This window comes from Lampetra planeri, chromosome 44 (assembly GCF_965212315.1).
Source record: "Lampetra planeri chromosome 44, kcLamPlan1.2.h2, whole genome shotgun sequence".
In the NCBI taxonomy this organism is placed as follows: domain Eukaryota; kingdom Metazoa; phylum Chordata; class Hyperoartia; order Petromyzontiformes; family Petromyzontidae; genus Lampetra; species Lampetra planeri.
Window position 1 is genome coordinate 4,626,868 of NC_136150.1, and position 19,193 is coordinate 4,646,060.

Here is a 19,193-nt window from a genome sequence, read left to right on the forward strand (position 1 = left end):
GCTGGGAAAAAAAAAATTACGGCGGGAAAATAACGGTCGGCGGAGACGAACGGAGACCACCCCCCCCCCCTCAGGTGAAAGGGGAGGGCGGCACAATAAGGCGGTGCAGACAAATGGGCGGCGCGGAGCGGTGCGCGAAGTCGCTGGCGGAACGGGAGGAGGACGAGGAGCGGGAGCTGTTCGCGCGTCACGGGGAGGGGAAGGCAAGCGGGCGAGAGCCGGGGGAAACCGTCACAGGAAAAACTCGTCGTCGTCGTCGAGGGGGTCTGAGTCGTCGAAGAGGTCCGAATCGTCGTCGGAGTCGGTGGCGAAGTCGGCATCTCCCGCGAGCAGCATGAAGAGGAGGTCGCTGAGGTCCGAGAAGATGAGGTCGTCGTCCGAGTCGAGCAGTGCCGCCCGGCTCTCCCGCTCCTCGATGAAATCCCACAGCCGAATCGAGCTTTGGAACTGCGCGAAAAAACAAACGCACAAACACAGGTCACCCCCCCGAGCTCGCATGTACGCTCGCCATCCAATGGACAGTGGGCACCGGTTAAGGCCCAGGTAGGAAACTGCGGGCGAACAATCCATCACCGCAATAACATATCCCCTCTAGTACTCGATTATTGCGGGCCAGGATCCTAGCCGCACTAAATTAGCTACTGCAGGGCTGTGTTTGGGGGGCGAGCATGCGACAGGTGCGAGTGAGCGATGGACCGGGGGCGAGCGAGCGATGGACCGGGGGCGATCGAGCGATGGACCGGGGGCGAGCGAGCGATGGACCGGGGGGCGAGCGAGCGATGGACCGGGGGCGAGCGAGCGATGCTGCCACTGCCTCCTCACCCGCACGTGTCCCTCCTGCCCGTGCTGCTTGCGCGCCCGCGCCTTGTCCTCCTTGCGCCCGTCGGGGTACGCGTGCAGGTAGAAGCACTTCACTCCAAACGGACACGAGCCCCGGCCCTGGTCAAAGTAACGGCACGCCTTCTGCCTGTGGGGACAACAGACGTAGGGGAGTGATTGAGAGGTGGTGGTGGGGGAGGTAATGTGAGAGGGAAGGAGAGAGAAAATTGGGGAGGGGATTGTCGGAGGGAAGGAATGGAGAGAGGGGAGAGAGATGGAATGGAGGGGAGAAAGTGAGGGAGAGCAGGCAGGGGAGGAATGAGGGGAGAATAGGTGAAGTGAAAGAATGGGGGAATGGTGAGAGGGGAGGAGGAAGCATCTCAACCTCCCTCCCCTCTCACCATCCCTCCCTCCTCTAACTGGGAAGTGTTGGAGGAGGGACGCTCATCTTACCCCATGGCGTCTTTGTAGCTCTGGATGAGTTTGTCCTTCTCCTCCTTGCAGTCGATCCAGTACTCGCTCGGGATCACAAAGTCGGACGTCACGCGGCACTCGGGGCACGACCTGCGGGTTTATCGGCCATTACGAACCTCCAAGGAAACATCGACCCCCAGGTATTAACATACCCAGGATCTCGGCGGTGTCCGCTCTGTGGCTTTAGACACGGCCATTACGAACCCCCTCAGCTCTATAACCTAAGAACTTCACAGTGGCAGAGCTGGTTCAGTGAATACCACTGGGACATTTATGAACCCACACACGCGCACACGTGCGAGCGCGCGCACGTTAAACCCTAAGCCTTGACACCGGGGACGCTCCGTAGTTGCAGCTCCGAGCCGACTCACTTGATGACCTTGTTCTCCAGCTGCTTGGTGCGACGCCACTTGCGGATGCAGGAGAGGCAGTACGCGTGCGAGCAGCTCGACAGGATGCCAAACCGGCGCTCCGACGCGCGGGCCTTCTCAAACACCACCTCCATGCAGATGCCGCACACCACCCCGCTGCTGCGCTGCACCGCAAACGCCGCCTCCATGTCCTTCTCGTGGGCCGACACGCACGCCTGCGCCACATCGCCGGTCAGTCGGTCAGCCGGCGCCACCGTGGGGGGAGAGAGAGCGTCGCCGTTAATAACTGACGCGGAGAAGCTAAGCCACAGCGCGCACAAGTGACTGCGCGTGCCAACGTTGGAATATATTCGTCATTTTCATCATGTCCCCGGTTCGCGACGATTCATGGATTCACCGAGGAAGAAGGGGCGATGGAACGGTTGAATTTTAACACGCCCGATAATATAATCAGAGCTTAATTTCAACCGGGTCTGTTCAGGTGAGCGACACAAAAATATCTCTGCATGCTACACACATCGAACATACATAGCTGTGGCTACTCCGGGGTCACGTGCCACCTATTTCCGCAAAAAATGTAGCCGCAAATTAAGCCCTGGCTGCCCCCTATTCAGTGGATTCCAAACGCCTCCCCGTGTAAGTTTACAGAACCATGTCCGCACAGCTCACACGACGCCCACGGACGGCTGCGGGAATTACAACTGCACGCCAAAATTGGACAACAAATCTAAATTACTGAGCACGTGCATACTCCAGTCGACCAACGACCAGGAAAATATCCAGTGAAACGTGCATCTATATTTTAGATTATTTTGCTGCTGTCCATTTCCACATAAGCCACTTGGTTGAGCTATGACTGAAAACGAAGCTAATGGCTCAGTCGGCCTTACCTAGCAAGATAAAAAAAATTGTTAAGTTTCATTTGTATATATTTAAGTGATTGTTTACCTTGCCTATAATTTGCACTCCTGTCGTGTTTTGTATTGTTTGTTGACCTGCCCCAGCTGAAAATCTGTGAAAAAGAGCTATATACTGCATCGGATTCCTCCTGCAGTCTAAATGAACATTCCGATTCTGAACTGGCGAGCGAGTTGCGTCACATCACGGCGCGTCTCACCCGGTGGTGCTGCGTGCGCTGCTCCGAGTCGGACGGGTGCAGCACCTGGAGGCCGCACATGTCGCACACATCGCCGTGCAGGTACACGCAGTGGTCGCCGTAGCGACACTCGCCCACCGCCGCGTACGGGCACAGCTGCTGGGAGGCGCCCGCTGGCGCCGGCGGTGGGACCGGTTCCTCCTGTGGTGGTAGCCCCTCTTGCGCCGCCGCCAGGTACGACGACGGGACTGGGCGGTGTCAGGGTAGGCGAGAAGGCATGTCGCAAATGTCCATTAACTGACACGCACATAGTGCAACGTAATTTTATAGGTAAGTTTTGTTCGCATTGGATCATCTTTACGAGAGTTATTGTGCATCCTCCACCTAGTCAAGACATACAGGCAGAGCTAATGCATTAGGTTTTTCTACCTATCTTTCAGGTTTGTGGCTAACTCTAATTACATTGGCCATCCTTTGCTAGCCAGACAGAGATAATGCATTGATAATTTTAACTTTGAGTTGAAAAATGTAAATTTTAAAAAGGCAATATGATCTCACCCTCTCGCCCATTGTAGGGTTGCCCGGGCACAAACTCGGCTGCGTTGACCCAGTCGGCCGCCCCCCCGGCCTTGCCGAGTGGATGGTTGAGCCCGTGTTTCCCCGCTGCCGTGGCTCCCCCTGTCTCGGAGCCCTGCTTGGCACGGCTCAGCGGTGTCAGCTTGGACGGAGCGGCCCCACAATCGGATGTGAGCGGTACGGGGCGTGGGGGAGCTTTGGCTGCCGACGGCGGTGCTGCATGTTGCTGCTTTGATGGGGCGGGCGGCTTGACATGGTCGTATCTATAGCAGCAATCAAAGAATTTCGTTCAAGGCAGCTCGGTGGCTCGTCATCTCTTTTTCGACTCCCTCAACGAGTCCTTCTCAATCACTTCCCTTGGACATCAACACCCATTTCTCACCGCCACTCTCACTCACCCTGCCACCTCAACCCTCTCACACACCCGTCCCTTTCGCCCCCCACCAATTGCCCTCGCCCACAAACATTGTCCACTCACACCTCTCGCTTACTCTGGCCCTCTCACCCCTGTTGTAAACTCACACCGGTAACCAACGCACTTCCTTATCCAACCCACCTCACACCAACTCACGACCCCATTGGCCCCGCTCGCTCACCTGCAGCCGTCTCCATAGACGCAGCGCCCACGTTGGTAGAACTTGCAGGACATGGCAGGCTTGCTAGTGCTCAGATCGTGTGAGTAGGGGCAGTTACGACCCTCCCGACAGACGCCGTGAAGAAAATACCTGTCCCAGTGACACGAGAAAATGGAACATCACACACCAATTCATCTATGATCTATCCACAGCCTTCATAAGCCTTTATCGTTTCAAGGTTCTCAGGTTTAGATAACCAAATGCACATGTTGGAGTCTCAGGAATAAACTGCAGTGTGATTAATGAAACTGGCCAATCGTCTCATGTCGGACCCTCCTGAAAAAGTGTGAAGGGTGTGATGTTTTCCTGGATAAAGCCATCAGCTATGGTTAATCCACTGCTAGATGAATGCCTCAAGCCATCACCATCTCTCAGGCTCACGCGATGCAGCAATATATCTAGCACCTGCACCCAAGCGCATGTCATCACTCCATCTCCCGAGTGGACGTCCTCCCGCGAGTGTTTTCTCCTTTAGCTGCCACAGTATGTTCTCCTTTATACCGCCAGAATTTTTTTTATCATAGCCTCTGTTTATAAACGAGATCATTTATAGTCATTACATACCACATAGGATGCTAGCGTGGTGTAATGGTTCACACACTGGACTTGCAATCCAGAGGTCACAGTTCGATCTCCTGGCGCGGCAGTTGAAAACAATGGCCAAATTTCTTAAAACCCTCCCGCCTCTGTCCAGCCAGGAGTATAAATGGGTACACCACAGTTAGTCTATCGGCAGGTCGTGCGTGGTGGGGACAATTGTTGGCACTGTCACCTCTTCCACGTCTGGCCAGCGTGGACGAGTATTTAAGGGCGCCATCGTGGCCAGATGTTAACTACCTCGCCTGGTATACAGGAAATCGCGAGTTCTATCCCGACCTCGACACCTGCATTGTCGCGTGGATTTTTCTCCAGGACCTCCAGATTTTGAGATACCATGTGGCCAGCCAGCTTCTGAAAAAATAGCTATATAGTAGCTCAGTGGGCCTTACCTGGTAAAATAACAAAAATAGTTTAAATCTTGATTTGAAGCTTTAGTGACTGCAGGAATTCATTCTCTTTGGTTCTTTCGGTAAAGTCACGTAGGTAACGTCAAGATTTTATACCTACGTGACTTTACCGAAAGAACAAAAGAGTATACGCCATTGGAACCTCATTTGCCAGTAAAAAAATATGATAATTGGTTTTTTACCCTTCCATCTGGCAACAAAACTGACACCTTTTTTTACAAGGAGTCATGTTTGCATAGACCACAATACCTGCAGCCATAATGCAAAACAAATATATAGTTGAAATCGTTTTTCAAGACGTCTGGCCAACGTTGACGAGTATATATTCATTCACACAGTGGCGTGGGAAGTCAATCGTCGGGGTTTGCAACTTGACTCACAATGCGCCCCGATCTCGTCTGATCTAGTGAGGCTCGATTGTTATTGGATATAGGCAACCGCCGTAAAGGGTCACCGTACACTTAACCAGCGTGTATAAACAGATGGTCACATCACTTACGGCAGCAGTGGGGAACGTCTGGCCCGCGGGCCGTATAAGGCCAGAGATATCATTTGGTGCGGCCCTGCCAAGGCAATCAACCGAAGGCCGGACTCGAAATTCAATAAATCGAGGAGCAAACCTGGAAAAGCAGTTGCGAGTAGCAGCGACATCATCAACACCAGCTACCATCACACGCCTCGCCAAAGAGAAGCAGTACCAGCCATCGCATTAGGGGTGAGTTAATTAAACGTTTGACCAAATATAACGGGCTTATTTTTAAGTTGATAATTTTGTATGGCCCGCGAATGATGTTATAAATATCCAAATGGCCCTTGGCAGACAAAAGGTTCCCCGCCCTTGACTTACGAGAATCCACGCGGCGTTTGGAGGCCTCACCTAGCACTGGTAGCCGATAAGAGACTGTTGGGACAAGTGCTGTTAGCGAGCACCTATGAATGCCGGCATGGCACACAAAGGGGATGGGTGGCCAGCACTACGCCCGGCCGCCTTTGTCTCTTCAGTGGCGATGTTTACACAACGCTCCAGACACTCGTGAGGCCGAGTCGACCTAGGTGAGGCCCAGGACCGGCTCAGAACTCGGGTCGCCGGGTTCGTAGCGCAGCGTAGCGCTAACCACTACACCCACCGCTCCCCACGTACCGCCAACACACAGACCTCGCACATTCGCTACAACAAAATACGCCACCCAATTCAACGCAACGCCTCCACTTCGTTGGCAAACCAAAGCTTGATGGTACAAGAACAATTCCACGTTCCCATGACGAGCACCAGGAACGTGTTCTCACGCACGCACGTTATTCCACACGACAAAGAGCATGCAGGTGATGAAGGCAACGGCCGGGGATTTGAACTCAAAATCGCGTTAAACGAGTGAACGCGACGCCGTTTAAATCGCTTATTTTTGTTCAAGTTATTTTTATAAATTATAAAAACATATAATCCACCCGGCTCCGACAACGTAAACACGGCCCCGCGGCCGCCGCGTTCAAACCAAACCAAATCAGCCGTGGCATTTTAACGTGCAAGCGATGCCCTCGGATTTCAGCCTCACCTCGCCCGATTATAACTTCGTTTAAATTCACCTCTTCACCGACGCGATTAAAAACAAAGAAAGACAAAGACGGCGCTAAACACACACCTCGCTAGGCCTGAGGCCACGCACAAATCCCCCCACCCCCCAACGACGACATTTCATAGTCCGCTTACGCGAGCTCCGTCCGCCGATTGGCCGAGCCGCTCCTCTCAACCGCTCCGTGGTGCGAAACGAACCAATCAACGCGCAGCCGGAACGCTCGCGACGACCATCCGCGCTACGATTTCAAAAATCCGAAATCTCGTGGGTTTCCTCAGGCCCGGAGGTGGTGGCGGGGCGGGGAGGACATTAAAGGCCTCGCTCGGCTTCGCGGGAGCTGCTAAATACGTGAACGGGAGGGCGGGCGGGGTAGTTCGACGAGAGAGGAGGTGGGGGGGGGGCCGCCGTGGTCGAGGCGGCGGTTGAGGTTGGGACTCGGGTTACCTGCACGTCACTTCTCCCTTCCAAGCCGCCGTTCTGCCCGCCTCCGCCATCTTGTGTTATCGGGTTGCCCCAGGCCACGCCCCCTTACCCAAAGACCACGCCCCCTTACACAACGGCCACGCCCCCTTACTCAAAGGCCACGCCCATCTCGCACAAGCCCCGCCCACACATAACAAACCCCGCTCACGCACAACAAGCCCCGCCCATACACCCAACAAGCCCCGCCCATCTCGCATAACTAGCCTTTCCCAAAGGCCACGCCCATCTCGCACAAGCCCCGCCCACACATACAACAAGCCCCGCCCATACACCCAACAAGCCCGCCCATCTCGCACAACAAGCCACGCCCCTTACCCAAAGGCCACGCCCATCTCGCACAAGCCCCGCCCACACACACAACAAGCCTCGCCCACACACAACAAGCCCCGTGCACACAACAACAAGCCCCGCCCACACACCCAACAAGCCCCGCCCACTCCCCCTTTCTAGCCCCCCCCTTTCATTTCAAGCCCCGCCCCCCTCACTTTCCCCTTGATAACCCCCCCCCCTCGCGCGCCTCTCGACGGTGACGTCATCTTTGGGGGTGGGGGGAGGGCGCCAAAGCGGCGGTTGCCAATTGGATTCCTGTAGACAGCAGCTGGGTTGTATTTGGTAGAGCGGATAAAATTATGCGGCACTGACGTCATGTCAATCAGAGGGCACCCCCCCACCCCTAACCCCCTTCCCCCCACCCACACCGCCTCCCCCCACCCCTCCTCCTACCCCCTCTCCCCCACGCCACCCCCCACCCCCCAAACTGCGTATCTATTGCGATTCACAATTTATCGTAATAAAAAGTATTCCGATTCTGATTATTTGTGGTCAGATCGCGTAAATGAAACGTGTGTAATAAAGCCTCCTCCACCCGACAGAGTAAAAAAATATATAAATACTAAGTTGTCACGGAAACAAAACAAGGGGCAATTTATGACTGCTTTCAAGAATTCACACCGGGAGTGATGGAGAGAAAATTTCACGTTTAAAATTCCAGCAAACTTGCCCGTTCGGGTGCAGATGCTGGGTGAATTATTCAATTCGCATGATCGTCAGAGATGATCGGTGGCTTTTGGGGGAGGGCTTCGTCTAGCAGTGGATTGATCACGGCTGCTGATGCTAATGAGAGGATAAGGCTGGCTGGCACTGGTGGGGGTGGGGGTCCCCTTGGCTAGATTGTTAAATGACAGGGCAATCGAATGGTTGAGATGTAATGCAACGGAATAACACTTTCAATTGTTGAGACATTTCATCCTTGATCGATTCACTGCTGGATGAAGGCCGATATTATCATCCACCCAGCACCTATATACATTATTACGACTTCTTGGTTGTTTTGGTAAAGTCACGTATAATAAAATAATAAAAATAAAACATAATAAAATACATTATTATGTATTTTTTACAATTATTGTATTTTATTATGTTTTATTTTTATTATTTTATTATTTCCCTTCTACGTGACTTTACTGAAAGAACCAAGAAGATGAATCCCTGCAGTCACGAAAGCTTTACATCGAAACATTACTACGAGTTTAACTGTTCATTGATTAATCAATTAAAATGTATTCTTACGCTCACAACAAGCGTAACCGTCGCAGTGAGAATTATTTGTTTTTTTGTAATAATGGCATTGAAGACAACGGCTCGAATAGGACCGCAACAATCGCTTTAGCAATACAGCGCACCACGAGGCGGTGACGTCGATCAATAACGAAATCGTCACCAACAAATCACTTTTAAAACAACGCAATCGATACTAGCCCATCGGGTTATTTGGCAAGGTAAACGATACGATTCGGACAAGCCTCAAAACCCGTCCGGGCAGGAATCTATTCATTGCGAGGGTTGTTGTTCGGTAACCGCAAAGGGGGGAAACCGGTAAAAACCGGTCGTAACCGGTAAAATTGTAAAACCGGTTAGGACCGGTAAAATTGTAAAACCGGTTAGGACCGGTAAAATTTTAAAACCGGTTAAAATCTGTGAAACGAATAAAAACCCGGTTAAAATCTGTAAAATCGGTTAAACCCGGTAAAACCAGTTGAACCCGCTAAAACCGGTTAACGGTTTGCCCCACATATCATTTTTTTAAAGATAGATAATGAAATTTTTTTTACTAAGAAAACGTTAACAGCGTGGGTGCAATGGTTCGCACAATGGACAAACGCCGTCCATGGGTTGATCTCCAGGTGAAACTTCAGCAAGTTTTTGTGTTCGTTTTAAACCCCACCGCGATCTCTGCCCCACCCAGCAATGTCAATGGTTTAGTCGCCTCGACGGGAACAATTGTGGTGTATTCTCCCACCTCTTTAAAGACGCAAAGGGCCGGTGGGGAAGAGTAGGCCAAAAGTGCCGTCTATAGGGGGGAGAGAGCAGTTTCTGTGCTGCACATTCGATCGCCCGTAGCGGCAGCTGGAACAATGGTGCAAGGCTCTGACATTCCCATGCCCCCTTCCACTTGTCCAGACAAAGATCCCCCGTGTAGCCTTAACAGGCCATTAGGGGCAAGTGCCGTTAGCGGACTGGCACCTATGAAGGCCGGCACGGCACCGCGAAATGGGGGTGGGGTGGCCAGCACCACGCCCGGCCGCCTTTGTCTCCCCAGTGGCGATGTTTACACACCGCTCCCAGGTCACTCATTTGAGGCTGAGTCGATCTAGGGGAGGCAAAGGACCGGTTCAGACAATCGTCACTGATGGTGGCCGGGTTCGTAAGGGGCCGTCCATAAATGACGTCACGCACCTAGTGGGGGGGGGGGGGTCAGACATTTGTGACGATGTGTGACGAGGAGGGGGGGGGTGAGAAATGTGACGTCACATAAAATGCGCAACTTTAAATAAATATCGACAACACGTTCTACTTAATTAAATAGACTTTAAATAAATGTTTTCTCCTACAACATCAGAGTGCAGCGCCACATTAAATACGCGCTACAATAACAATCGTTTAAAGCGATTTGAAGCATGTTTTATTTTTTTAGGGGGGTGGGGGGCAGAGCTTTGTGACGTCATATTTGAGGGGGGGGGGTCTGACTTTTTGTGACGCCGTGTGACGAAGGGGGGGGGGTTAAAAATCGTCTCAAATCGCGTGACGTCATTTATGGACGGCCCCTAACCCCTTGAACACCACCGCTCACCACTTGGCAATAGCATCGCCATCAGCTTCAGCAGCAACAGCAGCAACGGCATCACCTCGACCCTGGATTAAATTCATCACTCCGTGGCCACAGCGCCCTCTAGCGCCGGCCGCATTGAACTACAACTCCCCCTGGTCCCTGTGCCCGAGACCCGCTATTTGTCTGGCTGCGCAGGGAAGAAAGCGAAGTCTGGATCGTCAGCTGCGTCCCTCGCCAGCGATGTCAGCCCCCGGCGGAGGAATGCGCCTGTGTCTGTGGGGCCTCCTCGTGTTCATCGTGGCCAACGCAATGGGCCCCAGGGCCGTGCAGGGCTGCTCCTGTGCTCCGTCGCACCCGCAGCAGGCGTTCTGTGCAGCGGATCTGGGTGAGAGAGGGTCATCATCATCGTCGTCGTTATCAGCAGTGTCATCAGCAGCAGCAGTATCATCATCAGCAGCGGCAGTATCAGTAGCAGCAGTATCATCAGCAGCGGCAGCTTCAGCGGTCGTAGAATAATCTTCATCAGTGGTAGCTAGCATCATCATCAGCAACATCAGCATCATCAGCAACATCAGCAACATCAGCAGTAGCATCAGCAGTAGCATCAGCAGTAGCAGCAACTTCAGTAGTAGCTTCGTCATCATCATCAGCAGCAGCATCTTCAGCAGTAGCATCAGCAGTAGCGTCTTCAGCAGTAGCTTAATCAACAACAGCAGTATCAGCAGCAGCAGCAGTATCAGCAGCAGCAGCAGTACTAGCAGCATCAGCAGCAGTCGCATCAGCAGTTTCATTAGCATCAATTAAATCATCAGCAGTAGCATCCCCTTCAGCAGAAACATAATAATCATGAGTAGCAATAGTATCAGCATTAGCATAATCATCAGCAGAAGCACCGTCATGATCAAATACGTATCAATATCATCAGCAACAGCATTCTAATCTACAACACTATAACAGACATCATCACCAACACCAGTATAAACCCCATAATGGACAACATCATCAACACAGACATCATCATCATCAGCAGCATAACTCCCACCATCACCAACACCATATCCTCTTTATCAACATCATCATTACCATCAACGATAACCGATGGGAATTTAGGAGCAGGAATTGGAGGCAGGAGGATGTGGATGATGCGGACATGTGATGGTGGAATCTCGTGTTATAGTCGTCTGCACTCTGCAGTGACTGTTTCCACCGTCAATTACTCAACTAAATGAACATAATGCATTAATTGTGTGATTGTGTAAAGATACCTCCTACGGGTTATGTATAGACTAATGCATAAGTGAATGTGTGGCATTAGATATTTACAGATAATGGAACACACTCGTTTCGTTTGGTATTCCCACACATCGTTTTGTGCAAATTGTAAGTATAGAGTAAGTCAATTACAGATCAACTGGCGTTTATATCGTAAGACTATAAAACGTGCAAACGTCGTCATTTCGCTATCCCTCATCCCAACACAGCTGCTATCACTATCGCCCATTGTCAACAGCGCCTACGTCATCACCATTGTCTCTGTCATTATCATCTTCATCATCATCAGCAGGAGCTCTAACGTCGTCGTTTCCTAGATCATCACCATTGCATCTATTCTCATTGTCGTAATCATCACCTTTTCATCAGTGTCATTATCTTTACCAATTTAATTATCATCATCATATTCATATCATCACAATCATTGGTCGTCATATTAATCGCCGTAATCACCATTGGCGTTTTAATTACCATTATAACACATTCTAAGAATGTCCACAAAAGCCCAAAGTGTTTTCAAGTATGTATAGTCAGCGGTGTAAATTCCTCATTATGGTGGCAGCGCACACCCACACAATACATCCCGTAAATTGTGTGCAAGCATTACGCATCTCTTCTAACAATATACAGAATACTTGTATACTGTATTACATAGTATATCGATTCACAGCTTTGGTATCTATGCTAATTGTATGCACTGACCTGCTGTGTGACATATACCTACTGATTGAAAGCTTTCGTGACTGCAGGGATTCATCTTCTTGGTTCTTTCGGTAAAGTCACGTAGAATGGAAATAATAAAATTAAAAAAAATGAAACATAATAAAATAATTCTCACGACGTTTCGGCCACAACGCAAGCAGCCGTCCTCAGGTGAAGAACAGGTCTGTCAGAAAGACAGCATCTTTCTGACAGACCTGTTCTTCACCTGAGAAAGACAGCGTCTTTCTGACATGAGAATTATTTTATTATGTTTTATTTTTATTATTTTATTATTTCCATTCTACGTGACTTTACCGAAAGAACCAAGAAGATCTACCTACTGATGTGTACTGTGAGACACCGACTGCGTGCCACGCGCTGTGTGTATGCAGTTACACGTGCCAGGGTGGTGGGTGAGGCGGTGGTGGCCGGCCCAGAGGGATCGGCGAGCATCCAGTACGAAATATCCCTTCTCCAGGTACCGCAAGCTAGAGGAGGCTTGTAGTGGACACGAGGCCACGATGCGTTCCACATCAAAACGTGGCTTTTTGTAGCCAGTGCCACGAGTGCGTATTTGGTTTTTTTTGGGTTACGACCCATGGTCGTAGTTTTATGCCAACATTATTGCCATTAACCCTCCACCACCCGACAACATTGTCAAGTTTACAGACAGATATTGTACGTGCATATGTGTTAATCGATTTTGACCGATCGAGCTCTGCACCTCACCGGTGGCTTAATGACAATTATTTTGGCATAAAACTATCACGTAGCCCAACTCAAAAGCAGACATGGATCATGTGTTCCACCATTTATTGCGGTATAACACGTAGGCTTTCGCGACTAATAATATCCATAATGAGCCGGATTGTAATTACCAGCAAATGTTGTGGGTTTACTCTCCAACGCACCGGTGTGCTGTACCAGGAACGAATTTGCATGTTTTGTTTCCGTGACAAACCTTACTAATTGGCTGTGTCGGGTGGTGGCGGGTTTAACGACACATTTATATATTAACGCGATCTAACCCAAAAAAAAAACCCCGCTATCGTGGATTTATTGCGTTGCGCCGTAGCCGCTAACATCGGTGGAAGGCGATAAAGGCGGTCGATCAATAGAAAAACAAATCGTTGCGATCATTATTATTATGAAATGGTATTGGGGCCCCACGGCCTCCACCAATCCTGCTTTGACCTCCCACTCGTGCAGGTGTTCAAAGGCCCAGGAGGGCCGGGCGACGCGACGCACCTGTACACGAACCGCGAGGGCTACCTGTGTGGCGCAAAACTCAAGACGGACACCGAGTACCTGCTGGCAGGTTAGTCCTCTGCAATCACGCGAGTTCCAGTTGTAGTACTAATACTACTAGATAATACAATTTATTTAAAGCAACCGCAACAACCAGCGCGGTGAAGTATGGTTAAACAACTCCCACATCCGACACAGTGCGGGGAGGCTTTCAATTGGCATGAAAAGGAATGTAGTTGTTTTGTTGTTACCTTATGATTATTATTTAAGGTTAAGGTTTCCGACTAATGGTTAGGGCTAGAGTTTTCACTCGTGCTGGGTAACAGGCGAAACGGGATATCCCGTGTAACAAATAAACATTGAATTGAATAATGCTAGGGTAAGGCTTAGAGCTACAGTTAGCCATTAAGGCTAGGCGTAGGTTTATGGCTTTGCTATTCTTAAAGTTAGGGTTACATTCAGAACTGGGGTCATGATTATGGGTTAGGATTATATTAATTAGGACTAACGCTGGCTTAGGCTTAGGCATAGCGTTAGAGCTAGGGTTATATTTATATCTCGGCTAGGGTTGGGGCTAATGCTAAGCCACCCAACTCTGGCAACCTCAGCATAACCATGCGCCCTCCTACCTGGCCTCCAACATTTGCGAACCCAGAATCAGAATCGGAAACCCGCGACCACCCTGGTCATTTTTCTTCTTGGTTCTTTCGGTAAAGTCACGTAGAAGGGAAATAATAAAATAATAAAAATAAAACATAATAAAATAATTCTCACGACGTTTCGGCCACAACGCCACAACGCAAGCAGCCGTCATTGTTTCCCGCATCTCAAGGCCCCCCCCTCTCCCCCCCCCTGGCTGTTCCACCCCCACAGCGCGCCGAGTCGAGGATAAGCTGCGTATCTCCCTGTGCGACCTCGCCAAGCCTTGGGCGAGCGTGAGCGCTGCTCAGGCACAGAACCTGGCCGGGGAGTACGGGCGCGGCTGTGGTGTCTGCTCGGTACGGACGACGGCACGAGACGCGCGCATTCACGACGCTCCGCATCACCTTCACGAAGCCGCGTCTCCAAGACTCATTCGCAAGAGGGTCCTGCTTTGGCATGTTTAGCTGATTTTTTTTTTTACAATTTTCCTGTCGATTATATTGCAGTTCTGCTATAAGCGTCACTTCATGAGATGGTTACATTTCAAGGCCCGCGAGAGACAGCAACAGCTTTGAAGTGGCCTTTAACCAGCAGTGAAGAGATCTTGGCCGATGATGGTATTTTTGGGTTATGTGAGCTCAAGTGCTCCGACACGACATTATCCCTCTGAGCCTCCCGGCCACTTCAGCTGCATTACGTTTTAAAATTTTCTTTATCTCCGAGAACGTAGCGAGGTGGTTGCGAGGTCAGATCACTTGAGCCAGCGCCGCTGACAATCCTGGTTTTAAATCCGTTTTTTTTGTAGCCACCCGTGGATTAACTGCAACGTCAAGAGGAGCAAACGTCAGTGGCTCTCAGCCCACTCTCTCTCCATTGACTGCAAAAATAAATGATCGGTTGAATTTGGGATTGCAACATAATTCGGCAAAAATTCCAGCTCTGACAATTAGAAATATCAGTTTGACTGCCATGCAATGAATCTTTCTATCCTGGGTTGTCTCGACGTTTTTGGGCTGCCCTTTGATACATTTGGCCCGTTTTCAAGTCCCTAACAGCAACACGACTTTACGCTAAAATGTTGTTTGCATTGAATCATCATTACAAGATGATGATGGTGATACAGACAGACGGACCGACAGAACTGATGAACGGATGAACCGACAAGAACGATCTTAACGCATGAACGCCTTCAACCTCATTTGTAAAGAGTTAAAACCACCCTTCTTGGTCCCGTGCCCTACTCCCTCCCTCCCTCTCTCTCCTCGCACTGCGCTCAGATCAAACTCTGCTACGCGAGCGAGTGTGAACGCTCGGTGCCGGGTGAGTGCACCGGCTCCTACCACGACATGTTCGGGCTGGACGGTCGCCGACTGTCCGAGGAGCATGCGTGCCTGCAGACCGAGCCACGTCCCGGTTCCAGCCCTGGTCCTGACACCTGCCAGTGGGTGCAGGGCCACTTGCCTAACAACACCGTCGCTGTTGTCGTCACCACCAGCACCGCGGAGGGCACGGATCACATTCCGGCGACTTGGGATAATTCGGCGGGGCAGTAAACACGTGGTCGCATATATAGGCTGCCGCCCATACCAGTGTTACCACCGCAGTAGTATTATACACTTGCCAACGCTACTGATCGTAATAGAACAACACGCAAAGGTGTGCTCTGCTCACGGCAGCAGGGAGGCACGGCTCCCATCATGCCGTGCATGCCATGAGATCACCACACTGCATGTATAATCCTTTCAGCATTGTCCAGACCACCGAACTGAACAGAGCTAAACGTTTGGCTGTATCATGGACAAGGCTGAGATCATTGTACGTGCAATCTGGTGGGCACATGCATGCCAAGGCAGGATGGGAGACGTGCCTTCATGCTATTGTGAGCAGCACACCTTTGTGGGTTGTTTTTTCTATTTACATCCTGCACGCATTATTTATGTTTTGATGGATTTTCTCATTATTTACAAAATGTATTGGATTTGAACTCCCGATTTAACCAGTAGGCTGCTGATTTGTAAACTCTTTTACCACATGGACGCTGGGAAGAGTAGGCCAAACACCATCTAGAGTCTCTCTCAAGCTGCCACGTATGGAGGCCCTTCTGCCGGCAGTGGTGTCAGCAAGTGAGGTTCAGGGCTGCACCTTTACGCTTCAATGATTTTAAAAGCTTATGCCACTGTGCTGCTTTATAAAATGTTGGGAAAAATCATGAATTCGCGATGCGATTTTAGCTTTGAAGATCGAGGGATTACAAATCAGCAGCTTTGCCACTTAAATCCGTGGGGTTGGCAAGTAAAGTTTGTATTACGAGAACCCAAACGATGGCATCGTTATTTATTTAACTAGGAGAAATGCTGAAACGTAGAAAGTTGCCTGTCATTGACTTAAAGCTTTCGTGACTGCAGGAATTCATATTCTTTGGGTCTTTTGGTGAAGTCACGTAGATAGGTTCAAAGTATTTAGCAAAAAACTACGCTTCGATCGAAAGACAAGCGTTCGTCATCATCTTCCTGATGCCGAACGCTTCCGTTGCGATCGAAACGTCGTAGTTTTTTGTTATTTTTTTGTTATTTTCCTTGAACCTATCTACGTGACATTAGCGAAAGACCCAAAGAAAGTTGCCTGTCATTGTTTAGTTTTCGCGTGGCGTTAATTGTTGAGAATGCAGACTAAGCTGTGTGCGTTGGAAGGAAGCCTTTCTGGGCCGCTACGTTCGCGTTTTAGACGTGAGGTCTTTGTGGAATTGCTTCAGCCGGACACGTCCCAGCTGATGGCCCACTCTCTCGCGTTACACAACCACGCCGATTCGTGGATGACCTCGATCCCAACAAATTTACCTTCGGCCACACTCTTCGGATTTTCATCGGCGTCCAGTCGCGAGTGAAACTTTTCCACGCGTCGCACGGAAGAAAAAAAATCATTTTCACTCCGACCACTCCTTGCGATACGGTACAGGCGGTGCTTAATTTTCTCACTCGACATTTTCCGGAACGATAATCGGCTGGCTTGGGTGTAGGGATTATCGGCATAAGACAATACCGCTCGGGTAAAAGGTACACCTATCCATATTATATTATTATGCCCTATATGCATTTGACGATATGGGCAGGTTTAGGACCAAATGAGGAGACGTGGATGTGACGCACCAAAATAATCCCCGGAGCAAAGTTCAGGCGGACATTAAGCACTGCACACGATACTTATAAAATAGAAATGTTTGACTCTTATAAAACATTATTTATCATACGTACTAAGGGTGTTAAGGGTCATGGTCACCAATTATAATTTTTTCATGCCTATAAAATAGCCACTCGAGTGTGTTCACAGTGGATGCACCGATGCCAAAGGACTTGCAGAGGGCAGTACAGCCTGAGAAATGTCACTCTCCCAAGCGCTCGCACGAAAATGCCTTTGTCGATATATAATCTCACGTTCATATTCGAATGCGGATTTGAATGCGGAGATATGTGGATTTAAATCAAGAGGGCAGAGGCCTGCTCTGGCAACACTGCTGACGAGGTTGGTGGGTGGATGTCAAAGTCAACCATAAACCAACACTGCCACAATCCTCACCGTGACCCTTCACCCCGCCGTGTTTAAAAACACCGCCACGGCAACCTTCACATAAACCATCACCGCTTATAAATTAAACTCCACGATGCACATCTAAAACGTCAGTAGTCACCTCTTACATTTCTTTCGACTTTCACATCCAGTTCCGTGTCAATTCCACTGGCACCCCCACCCCCGCCTTCCCGAAACCATCTCCGATCGTGCCGAGGTCGCCGGCCGGTGAAAATATAACCACTCTAACACGCTGGGCAAGAAGTCTTTAGGTTTACGTTCTCAGGAATATGATTTTGTCCAAATTTGAAGCACGTCTGTAGCCGATGTTGTCGCTTCTGCCGATGGTCGTCGTCATCGTGTGAGCTGTGCGATTGCGCTTACTTAACGCCTCGATGTTTGGCGTAAAAAACCGAGGGTTTACTAAACGGGGCACGCAGTCGATGTGTTTAAGGGCGCTGCGGTGGCGAGATGTTAACTCCCTCACCTGGTATACAGGAGGTCGTGGGTTGGATCCCGACCCTGACGTCTGCTGTATATTTGGAGTTTGCATGTATTCCCCATTTAGAAACATGCGTTTAGAGTATTTGACTGCTATAAATTTCCACGTAACAAGCCACTTCGTTGAGCTATCATGTGGCCAGGTCGCTTCTAAAAAAAAGAGCTACATAGCTCTGTGGGCCTTATCACTGGTGGCATATACAACCAGAAGGCACCACAGCAAGGTTGCCGAAATATTTTCTGTGTCAAGACTGGAGCAGGCGGCTCGTGACTGGCAAACCACAGCCATAGTGAGAGGAACGGTGGACGCGGTTGTACCGGGTACGGAAATATTCTATTGCCGATATGGACAGACGCGGCTGAAATTGAGCCCCTGGGTGTAACATTCAAGAGATGTATAAGCACTTGCGGTCAAACGCCATTCACTTTCAAACAGCACTTTAAACTGGACCTCAGATGGGAGGCAACTTGTACGCGCGCAACATTAGTTTCCAGTGCAATTTAAATGCCGCTTTAGGTTTCAAGTAGCGAATACGCATGCAGTGTTACGGTTTTCATCGTAGGGCATTTAAATGGTAACTCTGGATCATAGCAGGCTTGCACATAATAAAGGCCACTACTGTATGTTGTGCCAGTGTTGCCGAGATTCTCGTTTGATCTTCTTGATGAGCCTACACTGCATCACACGAGCACATATCCAGTGTTTTGAAATTCATCAACTTTGTCCGGTTGTATCACATTCATATAAATTGCATAATTGAGGGAAGAGTGCCTAATGTATGTTTAAAAATGTGTGCGATTTAATACGTAATATATATTCCTGTAGGGTGCGTAGTGGGTAGGACACTAGCACGAAAAACCTGGCCAGTCAAGTTTAACCCTTGGCCAGGCTTTCTATCATCAGTGGCAACATCTGAAGGAGCCCTCAAAGCACTCATTTAAGAACCCACGCGGACCAGTAAAGTACGGTCAAGCAATCCCCATGGTTAAATCATGAATACGAAAAGCCTCGAGAGAGGACATTCATGTTTAAGTCGATTCTGCCCTCGACCAGTTAAGAAGTTGAATGACATCTTAAAACAGGTTGGTTCCTGGCGAGTGCTGCAAAGGTCTGTACACT

The 19,193-nt window shown here is 49.9% G+C and overlaps 2 protein-coding genes across 4 annotated transcripts; one reads left to right on the forward strand and one right to left on the reverse strand.

The window, feature by feature from the left end:
* On the reverse strand, positions 1-7,080 carry LOC144732850 (putative E3 ubiquitin-protein ligase makorin-1). 3 transcript variants are annotated; one of them, XM_078614477.1, is made up of 8 exons: positions 6,997-7,080; positions 3,933-4,061; positions 3,319-3,599; positions 2,782-3,008; positions 1,665-1,879; positions 1,273-1,383; positions 823-967; positions 1-447 (listed from the first exon to the last, which is right to left on the reverse strand). In XM_078614477.1, the coding sequence occupies exons 1-8, from the start codon at positions 7,044-7,046 to the stop codon at positions 232-234; spliced, it is 1,374 nt and encodes a 457-aa protein (XP_078470603.1). In that variant the 5' UTR covers positions 7,047-7,080; the 3' UTR covers positions 1-231. The 3 variants fall into 3 exon arrangements, with proteins under 3 accessions (XP_078470603.1, XP_078470605.1, XP_078470604.1); XM_078614479.1 differs by lacking the exon at positions 6,997-7,080 and adding an exon at positions 6,687-6,801 and having other exon boundaries at positions 10-447; XM_078614478.1 differs by lacking the exon at positions 6,997-7,080 and adding an exon at positions 6,532-6,634 and having other exon boundaries at positions 10-447.
* Positions 7,081-10,154: 3,074 nt separating this feature from the next.
* LOC144732865 (metalloproteinase inhibitor 4-like) lies at positions 10,155-18,712 on the forward strand. The gene is made up of 5 exons (XM_078614515.1): positions 10,155-10,529; positions 12,511-12,596; positions 13,328-13,436; positions 14,240-14,364; positions 15,286-18,712. Exons 1-5 carry the CDS (start codon positions 10,385-10,387, stop codon positions 15,559-15,561), a joined length of 741 nt encoding a protein of 246 aa, XP_078470641.1. The 5' UTR covers positions 10,155-10,384; the 3' UTR covers positions 15,562-18,712.
* Positions 18,713-19,193: the final 481 nt, after the last annotated feature.

What these genes read in the sequence shown, in the direction of transcription:
- LOC144732850 (XM_078614477.1), bottom strand. Translation starts at nt 7,046, where the DNA reads ATGGCGGAGGCGGGCAGAACGGCGGCTTGGAAGGGAGAAGTGACGTGC. An exon ending in ACCCTACAATGGGCGAGAGG is followed by an intron (nt 3,009 to 3,318) that starts GTGAGATCATAT and finishes GACACCGCCCAG; the next exon opens with TCCCGTCGTCGTACCTGGCG. An exon ending in GGCAGGAGGGACACGTGCGG is followed by an intron (nt 448 to 822) that starts GTGAGGAGGCAG and finishes TTTTTCGCGCAG; the next exon opens with TTCCAAAGCTCGATTCGGCT.
- LOC144732865 (XM_078614515.1), top strand. Translation starts at nt 10,385, where the DNA reads ATGTCAGCCCCCGGCGGAGGAATGCGCCTGTGTCTGTGGGGCCTCCTC. An exon ending in CACCGAGTACCTGCTGGCAG is followed by an intron (nt 13,437 to 14,239) that starts GTTAGTCCTCTG and finishes CCACCCCCACAG; the next exon opens with CGCGCCGAGTCGAGGATAAG. An exon ending in GCGGCTGTGGTGTCTGCTCG is followed by an intron (nt 14,365 to 15,285) that starts GTACGGACGACG and finishes CACTGCGCTCAG; the next exon opens with ATCAAACTCTGCTACGCGAG.